A 13,095-nucleotide genomic window follows, 5' to 3' on the forward strand; every position below is an offset into this window, starting at 1 on the left:
TTTCATCATCTTATGTGTTTAATGTAAAATGAAAGCCTTCTGAATAGCAACCACACCACATCTGCATTCTGGTAATGTATTAGTAGCATGGCAGAATGATGTCACAGAAAAGGCAAAAAGCCAACTCCAACAATATCAAGTGCTTCCACTCTAAAGCACCCTTTGTGCAAAATTAGTGAATGCAGTCCCCGGTGTACCTTTCAGACTGAGGAAGCTTTGGGATCCTTCATGTATGAAGCACTGGGCTTGGTACACAAATGCTTCCAGGTCGTATTCTGGTTGTTCTGCCATATCCAGGAGATAGTTACAGCTGTTCATTTTCTGAATGCAGAAATTAGGATAATTGCGTTTGAATTTGCAATGTAAAATGGATTTTTCATGCATGTCTACTGAGTGGACTTGAGTTACTGGAAAGGATGTGCTGACACTTGTACCAACATGTTGTGGGACACTACTGGATCTGTGATAAGGGAAATATTTCATAGCAATTTTCTAACTTAATTCCAGTTGCTCAACAATACAAATCACTTGATAAAGACAACCCAAAAAAGTAGGTTTGATGCATGGCCCATCAAGACTTACCTCTCTGACTTCCTTCAGTTCCTCTATTGCCTTCTCTTCTAGTTCACTAATTCTAGTGACAGCCTCACGGAAACTGGATAAATGAGGAGACAACTCATCTTCAGAAAGCTGCTGTTCACAGAGGAAAGTGTTCGTTAGTTCAGACAGTCTCACCATGTCCTACTTCCATAGATTAATCCTAAGCAGATACATACATACCTCATGAAGGCAGTTTGATCCTTCTTTACTGATTTCCAGCTCCTCACTTTCAGTTTCCATGAGATTTGCCTCCCCAGCCATTCCATTGCGAGGGAGCTCCTTCACTCTGCAAAAAGGGAGGTCCATCACTTAGAAACCTGTCTTAATGAAGTACTCAATAGTCTTGTTCTCACTAAAGAAAGAGACATGCTTGACCAATGTCTATGTCAGTCTAAAAGTTCTCTGTGCATCCCTTGCTTAGGTATGGATACATGAAGCTTCTATACCATCTCATCCTAAGCAAAATAGCTACTAGTTTATAATAAAGCCCTGGAAAATAGTCTATGTGTTCTGAAAACTAAGGTGAGTAAGCAGAGCTGAGCTGCTCCTTCTATTAATAGGCATAACTGAGAAAGGCAATGGACAGTATTTGCCTGCAAGGTCACTTTTCAGATCCACTGGAACTTAAATGGAAGCCTTTATTTGAACAAAAATCAACTAGGGAAATTAAAATGTCATAGTGCTTCAACTGTTGCATGTTCACCATTATAGAGGTTTGGAGTTCTATTCTGCTGCAAGTAGAGAGGATGGGGAAAAGAGGAAAACAGCAGCAGCCTATCTTGTATGTAGATCAACACACACAAAATATACTGCCAGAAAATTTGTTAACTGTGTGGCTGGAATTTCTTCATCTAATTAACCTCAGGATTTTATCATATAGATAGCAGTTCATACAATTAGAAAAAAAAGATCTAATTGGAGCATTATAAGGAAGCAACAATTTATACAAATTATTTGTAATGCTTGGAATGAAACCCCTATGTTTGTTATGTCAGTTAAGTTTAAAAAATTCAATAAAATTGAAATTGGGAAAAAAAAGAATCTGGTTGGAGTCACAAGTACCTCAAGAGCCACTAATTCTACCAATGACAATGCCAACTCAGCATGGATTTCCTTCCCTTGTGTGTTCCAGACATTAATGAAGTGATTACTTGGTGGTTTGGGAGCCACGTGTGGCTGTTCTGAGCACTGTTCCCAAATGTGGCACCTGCTCCATATTTCAGGAGAATGGGCAAGGCCCATGTCTGGTGGGACCTGTGGTTTACATATTGAAACAGGTGCTGTTAGAGAATGGGTAAGTGGTTGGCCTCATGCCAGGTTTGGAAAAAAATGTGGTTCTTTCACATTTGGAAATGTGGAAATAAATGTGGTTGATGGGTAATGGCAAACACGGTTCTCTGTGAGCTAAGAAGCAAGTACCACTGCATTAATGGGATGGGAATAGGGCCAAGAACAGCCATTTAATTGGCTCAGAAATAACAGCATTGTAATAACAGGTTTTACAGTAGGAGGAGTGGAGTAGAGCAACACATAGTCAACAGAAACAGAGGCACTGTACCACTTTTACTATCAAGAAGAAACCAGGAGGCTGCCTTCAACTAGTGACTATTCACCCATATTAGCTGGGGAATAGGGAGAGGGTTTAAAGACAGTCTTCGAGAAAAAAGAAAGACCTAAATAGTTTCTTTTTGCATAAGAGAGATATACAAATGGAAGGCCATAGTCACCAGCATGGCTCTTTCAATTTACTTTTCTTAATATATGTTATGATCAAGTTTCTCATTTATCCCAATATTACAAATTAAATTTATATAAATCAAGAAGTTACTTACCTATCAGCATATCGCAAGGTATTTAAAGTGTATTCACAAGAACTCATGCCTGGAGCAATCATAGCAATCTGAAAGCAACAAGATTTTTAGGATGCCTGCACTCCTATAATCAAATTCTATGCTACTGTTGCAATTTACACCTGCTTCCTGCTTTTCCAAGGAGTAGGGTTTTATTCCTGCAGCCCCATCAGCCATACTTCATCCATTCTCCCAGTAAGAAAGAGTTCTCTACTTTCATAACATTTACTTAGAATGAGTTGCAATTAAGTTCATGGACTTTTTCAACTAAGCATTTCCAAGTTCAGCATAAAATTATCAAGTGCTCCAAGGAAGGCAAGCGTAACATGGGCTGTGGCTCAGCAGTACAGACATGCTTTAAATGTTAAGAACCCAATTTCAATTTTGGCATCTCCAGTAAAAAACTACAATTTCAGATAGTAGGCGTTAGAACGACCCTTGGCACTTACCGTGAGCGGTCCTTCTCCTAAGAGAACAGGAGGACATCTTGGTTGTTTCCCACCGTCCAATCAGGGAGGCAGGAATCTTAAAAACTTCCTCTTCCTGTGGCTGTGGGAACCACCCTTCTTACAGTTCGGGCGACTCCGAGAAGCAGTAAGAAAACTCTTGTATCTAACACTCCTATGTAACAGGAAAACTAACCGTTGGTCGGGAAAAAACGTGGCATTAGCCTCCCAGACCGATTAGAACAAACTCTTATAGAAAATGATAGGTAAACCATAGGTAACAGATACCAGCAGGTAAAAACAGCCGCAGGTGAAGGATACAGAAGAAACCAGATACAAAGAGATGCTGCCCAAGGTAGGGCGATAGAAGGGAGGGCAAGATGTCTTCCTGTCCTCTTAGGAGAAGGACCCCTCAAGGTAAGTGCCAAGGGTCGTTCTCCCTAAGAGGCAGAGGACATCTTGGGTGCTCCCATAGCAGTATGTTAGTCAAGGTGGGATCGCCCTACTCAGGCAGTACATGTTGCAGGATTCATCTGCCAAAAGCTGCATCCACCAACGCTTATGCATTCAGCTTATAGTGGCGGATAAAGGTGGAGATAGATGACCACGTAGCTGCTTTACACACCTCCTCGATGGAGGCGTTCTTATTAAAAGCTGCATTGGTAGCCGCACTTCTGGTCGAGTGCGCAGTGATCCCCGACAGTATCTGAAGGTGTAATGCCTTATAAGCCTCCATTATACACTGCTTGATGGCGTAACTAATTGCTAACTTGGACATTTTCTGCCCCGATCTGGGCGCTGCTATGTTAATGAACATGGAGTCTGACTTGCAAATATATTCAGTTCTGATAAGGTAAACTTTAATTGCTCTTCGCACGTCTAGAGTATGCCATGTGCGCTCCTTGGAATGCTTTGGATCCAGACAAAAAGATGGCAGGTTGATTTCTTGACTTTGGTGAAATCTAGAAGAAATCTTCGGTTGAAAAGTAGGGTCTGGATAGAGAAATACTTTGTCCTTTTGGAACACACATAGCTCTCGTTTAACCGACAAGGCTCCGATCTCTGACACTCTTCTGGCTGATGTTATTACCACCAGAAAGATGGTCTTCATGCGCATCATCTTTAAAGGCACAGATATTAAAGGTTCAAATGGTGGACCTGTTAAGGCCAAGAGCACTAGATTCAATCTCCAGGTAGGGAAGCGATGTACTTGTGGTGGAGAGCTCACAGAGGCTCCTCTAAGGAAACGACGAATATGAGGGTGTGATGCAAGATTCACGCCGTCCACCTGCTGGAGTACCGAAGACAAGGCCGCAACCTGACGTTTGAGGGTAGCCGGCTTCAGGCCAGAACGAAGACCGTCCTGAAGAAACTAAAGAATCTTAGGGACAGAAGGATGTAAGGGGTCCACAGTTTTTCTCTGACACCACCTGTGAAAGGCTTTCCAAGACATATCGTAAATCCGCGTTGTGGAGTCCTTTCTGGAAGCTAGGATGGTATTCGTCACGTCTCTTGTATAGCCTAGATCTAACAGAGAGCGCCTCTCAACCTCCAAACGGTCAATCTCAGCCAGTCTGGATGAGGATGCCACACCGGTCCCTGCAACAGCATGTCCGGCCAGGTTGGTAGGCGAAGTGGCTCCACTATTGGCATCTGTTGGATTGAGGAGAACCAGTGACGTCGAGGCCACCAGGGAGCAACCAGGATGACCTCGGCCCTCAGTAGCCTGATCCTTCTGAGTAACCTCGGAATGATCGGGATTGGAGGAAAGGCATATAGAAAACCTTGTGGCCAGGGAGATGTTAGCGCGTCCGTGGACTCCGCTTGATTGTGGTAGTATCTCATGTAGAATCGAGGAAGCTGGTGGTTCTGAAAGGACGCAAAGAGATCTAACACCGGAGGACCAAAGTGCTCCACTATCATTAGGAAAAGCTTCTTGTTGAGAGACCACTCTCCTGATTGAATGCTCTCCCGAATGAGCCAGTCTGCCTTGACATCGCAAGTCCCTTTGATATGTTCTGCTCTTATCGATTTCAAATGAGTCTCCGCCCATTCGAACAGCTTCCCAGCCTCTTTGTGAAGGGAACTGGACCTGGACCCCCCTTGATTGTTTAGGTAAACTTTGGCTGCTATATTGTCCGTTCGGACTAGGACATGTTTCCCGGTCACCTGGTCCTGAAAATGTAGTAGAGCCAAACGAATGGCCCGGAGTTCCAGAAGGTTGATTGGGAGACTCGCCTCCTTGGTCGTCCACTGACCCTGGGTGGAGATCTCGCTGAGGGTCGCCCCCCCATCCTGATAGGCTGGCGTCCGAGAACAGCTGTATTTCCTTCTCTACAAAGTATGTTCTCCCCTGATGTAGGTTGTGGTCCTTGGTCCACCACAGGAGACTTTCCTTGACTGTCTTAGGAACCGTCAGAGACAGGGGACGCTTCTCCATGATCTGGGTTTGATATGGGCGTAGAAACATCTGAAGCTGTCTGGTGTGAAAACGTCCCCACTGAAGCGCCTCTAGATTTGAAATCAAAAGGCCCATGAGTCTTGCCAAAGTCTGGAGAGACGATGATGACTCCTGCACTACCTGACGTACTAACGTCTTGGTCTTCAGTATCTTGTCTCCTGGGAGAAAAACAGAGTTCAGGTTCGTGTCGATGACCATGCCCAGGTGTTGTAGTCTCTGGGATGGGCATAAATGACTCTTGGGTACGTTGATTATGAACCCGTGTTGCTGGAGACAGTGGATAGTGTGTAGAATGTCCTGCTCCGTGCTCTTCCTCGATGAAGATCTTATCAGCAGATCGTCGAGATAAGGATGCACATGTATCCCTCTCTGCCTGAGGATTGCTATCAGGTTCACCAACACCTTGGGCACCGTGAAAAAGATAGAATAGACACCTTGACATCTCTGCAATGGAGGGACTGGTTCTACTACTGCGATTTCTAGTAGATGGTGTATTGCTTTGAAGGTGACGTCCCTTCGTCCTGGGTTTGAACGAAGAGGAGACACAATGAAACGATCCCGAGGTATTCTTTTGAATTCTATCGGGTAGCTCCACGAAACAATTTCCAGAGTCCAAGCATCGACCTTCGAGGCCGCCCACGTCTGGTGGAAATGTAGTAGGCGGCCCCCTACTGGGATGGAGTCCCAGTCATGCTTTATTGGGCTTGGATCCCTTCTCGAACTTGTCGGTCCTATCGGACTGATTTCTCTGGAATCGGGGATTGGAGAAGCCCTTTCGGAAATTCTGTTTGGGCTGTCCCCAGGTTGATCTTCTATATTCCTGTTTAGGTTTGGAGAAGCTGGCGGAGGTACGAAAGGAATTAGACCCGAATCCTCTTTTGTCGGAATGTCTCAGATACTTGGGCATGGCCTTCTTCTTATCCCGCGTCTCCACCAGGATCTTATCCAGGGCGTCTCCAAACAGCTTTTATCCTTGAAAGGGGTAGGCTGAAACAATCGGCTTCGAGTGAATGTCTGCCGGCCAGGTCCGAAACCATAGGCCCTTTCCCACTACGGTGTTTGACGCCATCGCTCTAGCAGAGAACGTAAGAGCATCCAGAGAGGCGTCCACTGAGAATTCGGAAGCCCTAAGGAGTCTGCTGGTGCCTTCCAGGATCCTTTTATCCGCGTCTGGCAATAGTTGAGTTAGCCACCTTATCCAGATGATCGCTGCTCTGGAGACTATAGAGTTGGTCGCAGCTGCCTTGATGGCCAGGGCCGTAGCTTCGTGGCCCCTCTTCAAAGCCAGGTCTATCTTTCTGTCCCAGTTGTCTCACACTGAGCCATGGCCATCCTCAGCTAACAGGCCATGGGACTGTAAGGCTGCGATTGGGGCATCCACCAACGGTACCTGTAGCATATCATTAGCAAAGGAAGGTAACTCATAAAGCTTCTGGACGAAATTGGGCACTTGTCTGTTGGCACTAGGTTTGGCCCACTCAGACTTTAACTGGCATTCGAAGAACTACAGAAAGGGAAAAACCTTATCAGAAGATCGTTATCTAGGAAAAAACTCCATGTTCCCCTTGGGTTTATTTTTGGGGTTAGTTAGTGGGCTGGAAGACTCCTGCTCCTCAGGAGACACCTGGAGGTCTAGGGCAGGCAGCACTTTGGCCAAGAGAGGTTAGAACTCTTCTGCCTTGAGGAAACGTGACAAGGGTTCCGGAACTGTAATGTTCTCTATCTCCTCATCAGATAGGAATTCGCCCTCCTCCCGATCTCCCCCATAGGAATCCTCAAAGCGAGCCTCAGAAAGGGATCTTTCGCTCTCCAGCTGGTCACTGACCAATGACTTCTTTGTTGCCCTAAGGTGGCCGGTGCTACCTCTGGACCTCTTGGGAGGTGACCTGGAGGAGGAACTTGACCTGGGGGACACCAGTCTCTTATGGGCAGTTGCCCTGACTGCTGCACCCACAGTCTTGTCTTATGGATTCTAAAAACTCAGAAAGAAAAGAAGGTCCCATTAAGGGTACATTACCCAAGCCCGTCTGGGGCTTGTAGGTCTGCGTGGCTTCCAGTGCAGGCTGGGTGCCATCCATGACGAAGTCTCCCGCCTGGAGGTTGTCATCGGGATGTTCCTGCGTCTGGAAGCTGCAGGGCTGCTGGTCGTTCCCGTTTTGCGCCTTTTTGCGCTCCCCAAGATGGCCGCCGGTGCTGGGGAAGAGCCCTGACGAGGAAGCCTCCTCCGCACCTGGGGAAGACCAGCGCCGTCTGCGTCCGCTCTTCACAGCCTTGCCCCTACAGGGCATGTTGCTGGTAGCCGAGGCAAGCCCAGCGGTCATGCCGGCTCCGGGGGGTGGTCTCTCAGTTCCGCGCCAGGCGTCAGGAACCAGGCCGTCGTCCATGAACTCGTCTCTTGCCCGACCCGTCATTCTCCTTCTCCTCTGCTTGCCGCGGCTTGTGTTTTTGGTCCGTGCCGCCGCTGCGGCGCTCCTCGAAAGCGTTGAGGGAAAGCGGGGGGAATGAGAAGGAAAGGCAGAGGAGGCTGAAGAAGGACTGGAAAAGATGGAAAAAAGGCTGGAGGAGATAGTTGTTAGAAGCAAGGAAAAAGTAGCAAGGTAAGAAGGAGGAAGAAATTTTTTTTTAAACAGATAGAAGATTAATTGAATGGATAGGAACCTAGCCTAAATGCTTGCTCTCCCTGTCGAGGCAGGAAATAAACTGGAAGAAGGGTGGTTCCCACAGCCACAGGAAGAGGAAGTTTTTAAGATTCCTGCCTCCCTGATTGGATGGTGGGAAACAACCAAGATGTCCTCCACCTCTTAGGGAGAAGATGTGCAACCTGATTACTGAAATTTATGGACATATGAACATATGAAGCTGCCTTATACTGAATCAGACCCTTGGTCCATCAAAGCCAGTATTGTCTACTCAGACTGGCAGCGGCTCTCCAGGGTCTCAAGCTGAAGTTTTTTACTACCTATTTGCCTGGACCCTTTTTTAGAGATGCCAGGGATTGAACCTGGGACCTTCTGCTTACCAAGCAGATGCTCTACCACTGAGCCACCGTCCCTCCCCAATTCAGCTAAGTGGAACAGAAATCTCAGTAGGTACAAGCAATTTTATATACTCATCTGCTTCCTGGAATTTTGTTCATGGTTCTGACACTAATTTTGTGCAACAGACTTGAAATCAGCTGCTTGCAATAGGCAAGAACTAAGGATAATATCTGGATCAAGATTTGCTTGCAAGTGTATTTTTAGTCTTTAACAAAACTAACTGAAAAAAGAAGCAAAGCTGTAACTCAGATTCATATTGCAATTAAGATCATACATTAAACAGCTGGCCTTACCATACAAGTCCTGGAATATGATCCAATGAAAGAGTCCCTCAACACCTGGGTGAGTTTACTCTCCCGAAAAGGTGTATGTGGCTTATTCTGGCCTAGAGCACGGATACATTCCTACAAAAAGGGAGATGGACACACATCTTCAAACAGCATTCAGCTAGGTAAAATTTTGATTATAGAAACCTAGAAGCCAATTCAATTAAAAGAATTGGAACTAGATTCCATTTAATCAGAGTTAAGCAGACTCTTAGAGCATACTGTTGCACTGAAGATACTGTATACAAAAATATGCAAGATAATCTCCTTCCCCAGGAACCTCATAGGACAGCCCAATGAGAATCTGCTCATCCTTGTTCTTCTTTAGAAGGTTAATAAAAAGCCACCAAGATTAACCATAAAGATTACACAGGAAAACATTTGTTTTATATTTTCTCATCAATGGTAGACAAAACAGTCCAAGAAGCAATACTATTGGATTAGGTAAGGCTGCAATTTCAAATCTACTTTACAAAACAAAATTAGAAGAAAGCCATTCTAGAGAGGCATGTGTTAACCAACACCATTAAGAACATAAGAGAAGCCATGTTGGATCAGGCCAATGGCCCATCCAGTCCAACACTCTGTCACACAGTGGCCAAAAAAAATTATACACACACACATATACACACTGTGGCTAATGGCCACTGATGGCCCTCTGCTCCATATTTTTATCTAACCCCCTCATGAAGCTGTCTATGCTTATAGCCGCCACCACCTCCTGTGGCAGTGAATTCCACATGTTAATCACCCTTTGAGTGAAGAAGTACTTCCTTTTATCCATTTTAACCTGACTGCTCAGCAATTTCACTTAATGCCCACGAGTTCTTGTATTGTGAGAAAGGGAGAAAAGGACTTCTTTCTCTACTTTCTCCATCCCATGCATTATCTTGTAAACCTCTATCATGTCACCCCGCAGTCGACGTTTCTCCAAGCTAAAGAGCCCCAAGCGTTTTAACCTTTCTTCATAGGGAAAGTGTTCCAACCCTTTAATCATTCTAGTTGCCCTTTTCCAATATTATAATATCCTTTTTGAGGTGCGGTGACCAGAATTGCACACAGTATTCCAAATGAGACCGCACCATCGATTTATACAGGGGCATTATGATACAGGCTGATTTGTTTTCAATTCCCTTCCTAATAATTCCCAGCATGGCGTTGGCCTTTTTTATTGCAATCGCAGTGTCTTGACATTTTCAGTGAGTTATCTACCACGACCCCAAGATCTCTCTCTTGGTCAGTCTCTGCCAGTTCACACCCCATCAACTTGTATTTGTAGCTGGGATTCTTGGCCCCAATGTGCATTACTTTGCACTTGGCCACATTGAACCGCATCTTCCACGTTGACGCCCATTCACCCAGCCTCAACAGATCCCTTTGGAGTGCCTCACAATCCTCTCTCCTTTAGAGAGGTCTGTTAAGGTTGGAATAGGGTTCTTGAAAGCAAGCACTCTACGCTATAACCAGGCTCGACACGTGGGGTTCTGCTGCCCAAGGCAGAACCCCAATGCATGCCCTCCTGTGGAAAAAGTTGTTGCATGTGTGAAGTGCACCATGATGACATGACGTCATTATGCCGGGCAATTGGGGGCCTCTTCCAGGCAGCAGCCCACTCTATTCTCCCCCCCCCCCCGCCAAGTTGAGCCGCCACTGACCTGACCGCCTTGGTCAGCAGCCAGTGGTGCTGCTTGATGTTCTCTTCGCGCGACGGAGGAGGCATGGCTTTGCCAGCTAGCCTGAGGAGGTATGCCTAGGGTCGGGCATGTCTTCGCTTCCCCCCCACCCAGTGTAATCACAGCACGCTGCGCCTTGGCCCCACTGGCTGCAACACGTCATGCATCTTCTCCCCCCTCCTTTCCAGAACTGGGAGGGAGGGGGAGCCAAGCCTCCTCAAGTGCATTCTTAGAAGAAGGGTAAGATGCACGTTGCTTCACAGCCGGTGGGGCAAAGAGGCAGCACACTCTGATCAGGGGAGGGGGAGGCAGAGCAGAAGGGAAGGGAGGGGGTGGCGGCAGAGGAGGTTGAGGACCCCAGAAAGAACACTGGATGTCTTCCCTTTCCCAGTGTGCTCCAAGTTTGGAGCACACTAGGCAGGGGAAGCTGCATTCTTTCTTGGCTCTGAGGGATGGAGGAGTTCCTGACCCCTCAGAGCTGAGAAAGGCTCAGGGATGGTGCAAGCAGGGACGGGGAGGGGGCAGCTACCCCCACCCGTGCCCCTGTAGGAGCTGGCACCCCAGGCCATCGCCTAGTTCACCGACTCTGGCTATAACAGCATAAACTAAAACACTACAAACAAAAGCTTAGAGCCATTAAATCCAGCAGGATCAGGATCACAGTCTGTTCCTCTTCCTAGTTTTGTCCCAGTCAGTTCACGGATAGCCGGCTATTTTAACAAGTTATGTGAATTCCTACAAATGACACCGTACCATTTAACTATTTTACAGATGCAGTCCTAAATGTCATGAAATGGTTCTTCCTAAATTTACTAAACTAAGGAGGCAGCGATATAGGGCTGAAACAGTAGGCAGAATAGGCCTGGCTTTGCTATTGCCTGATCCAGATTGTCATCCTCCCCTCTTAGCAAGGCAACCATGGTAGTTACGCCCTGCTCCATACCTTCAATGCCAGCAGACTCTTATTTATTTCTGCTGCTTCCATCCGTGTTTGACGATCAGCACTGGATGTATCAGCACCCCTCTCATTTCCAGCTAAGTCCACCAAGGAGAACTTGCCATGCAGTTTTCCTTTTCTGCGCAGAATAATTTGAAAGCAAGCATGGGAGCGTGAAGAACTGGAATTTGCAAATGTATGTCCAGAGGTCCTGCAACAGAGATAATAGAAGTGTTTGTTGGACTGTAAATATGAGAGAATGACTATACCAACTGCTTCCTTCAGTCTTTGTCCCAAAAAACCCCCACCAAAATAGATTGTGCAACAAGGACCTCATTCCATTTCATACTTTAACTAATGCTCCCATTCCTGGGGGTTTTCTGTGGAAATTAGGACAAAATACACAAGCCTACCTGCAGTATCTGCTATGCAACATTTCTGCAATACCCTCCATTTCAGTTCTGCTGCTGTACTCCCCCCACATGCAAAAAGGCACCCTCTTTCTGCTTTATAGCATCAAATATCTTATAGGTTCTTACAAAGAAATTCTGAAATGTTTGGTATGGATGTCACTGTTTATGTGAGGAAGGGGCAGGATTTCACAAGTAGATATATAAACTACTTCCCACAATTAAAAAAAACCCCTCAAAAAGGGAATGTGTATGTATATCCTGCATACAATATATATGTGTACAGATATCTGATTAAAAAGTGTGCAAGGTATTACCAGTTAAGCCTCAATTTAAACCAAAATCATACCCAAAAAACATGTATTCATACTCACACAGTTCACTCAAAATGAAAACACACAAAACCTTCTCTTCTACTTCATGGCCCCAGTGCACAGATTTCACTATTCACATTGGGAAGGAGCAGGATTTCACAACTGGATATATAAATAAACTATTACCTACAAATTTAGTTTTTCTGAAAAAGAGAATGTGTATGTCCTGCTTTTACATGGGGCTTGAATTGATCTATCAGGATTGCAGGTTAGGTCTACATCTGCTTAGATTCCCTAATACTGTAGCTCTATGTGTTTTGACATTATCCCCTGCCCCCACCCCCGCAATATATTCTTATAGAAAATTTATAAGCTTAAGCAACAGCAGGAAGAGCAACCAACCTGCAGGCACTCCCCATCTCAATCATTCGAATTACATCCTCAGCACAGCTCACTTGTATTTCTTGCAATCCAACCACCTGGACTTGTTGCTTTCCATCCTCCAGTACCCGCAGCTTTGCTTTTTTGTTTAGAAGGTCAAACAACTGAATTTGGAAACAGAGACAATTATGAAGAGGCTGCTACCAGAACAGAAGATTTTACTCACTTACTAAGAATCTTCTTTCTCAGTACTCTTGGGGTTGGGGGGCAGAAGCTTCTCCCTGAAAGCAGGCAGGGTCACTGAACTCTTGTGATTCCTGGAGGGGAGCCACAGTACAACCCCTCTCCCATAAAGTACCAAATATGAAAAGATGTACCTCAAGAAATGATCCCCCCCAAAAGACAACAAACCACACAGAGAACAAGCTGAAGAATCTAAGATAGATCTACAAGGTCAGGCAAGAACTGAAAGGGAAACATTGAAGCCTCATAGGGTTGTAACAGCATACCTATTCCAGCTCAAGAGCCAGCCAAGAAAGAATTCTACCCTAGGGTGGGAAGAGACTGCCCCACCCCAGGACCACCGAGAAGGAACATTCACAGTTAAGTGTGGAAAATCTTCCATTCTACAGTGGTCCGGGGTGGGGCAGTCTCTATGC

General features: G+C 45.8%; 1 protein-coding gene across 2 annotated transcripts in view; it reads right to left on the reverse strand.

The window, feature by feature from the left end:
* Positions 1 to 13,095, reverse strand: part of KIF2C (kinesin family member 2C) — a 63,066-nt gene that overhangs the window by 3,098 nt on the left and 46,873 nt on the right. Inside the window, exons 14-20 of one of the 2 annotated variants that reach the window (XM_060231694.1) lie at positions 12,458 to 12,600; positions 11,338 to 11,542; positions 8,689 to 8,799; positions 2,433 to 2,500; positions 781 to 886; positions 583 to 690; positions 198 to 321 (exon numbers count right to left, since the gene is read on the reverse strand). In XM_060231694.1, the coding sequence (XP_060087677.1) occupies positions 198 to 321; positions 583 to 690; positions 781 to 886; positions 2,433 to 2,500; positions 8,689 to 8,799; positions 11,338 to 11,542; positions 12,458 to 12,600 (865 nt within the window). Of the gene's footprint in view, positions 1 to 197; positions 322 to 582; positions 694 to 780; positions 887 to 2,432; positions 2,501 to 8,688; positions 8,800 to 11,337; positions 11,543 to 12,457; positions 12,601 to 13,095 lie in introns of both variants that reach the window. The other variant, XM_060231693.1, reaches the window with a different exon arrangement.

This window comes from Heteronotia binoei, chromosome 2, assembly GCF_032191835.1.
Source record: "Heteronotia binoei isolate CCM8104 ecotype False Entrance Well chromosome 2, APGP_CSIRO_Hbin_v1, whole genome shotgun sequence".
NCBI classification, from domain to species: Eukaryota; Metazoa; Chordata; class Lepidosauria; order Squamata; family Gekkonidae; genus Heteronotia; species Heteronotia binoei.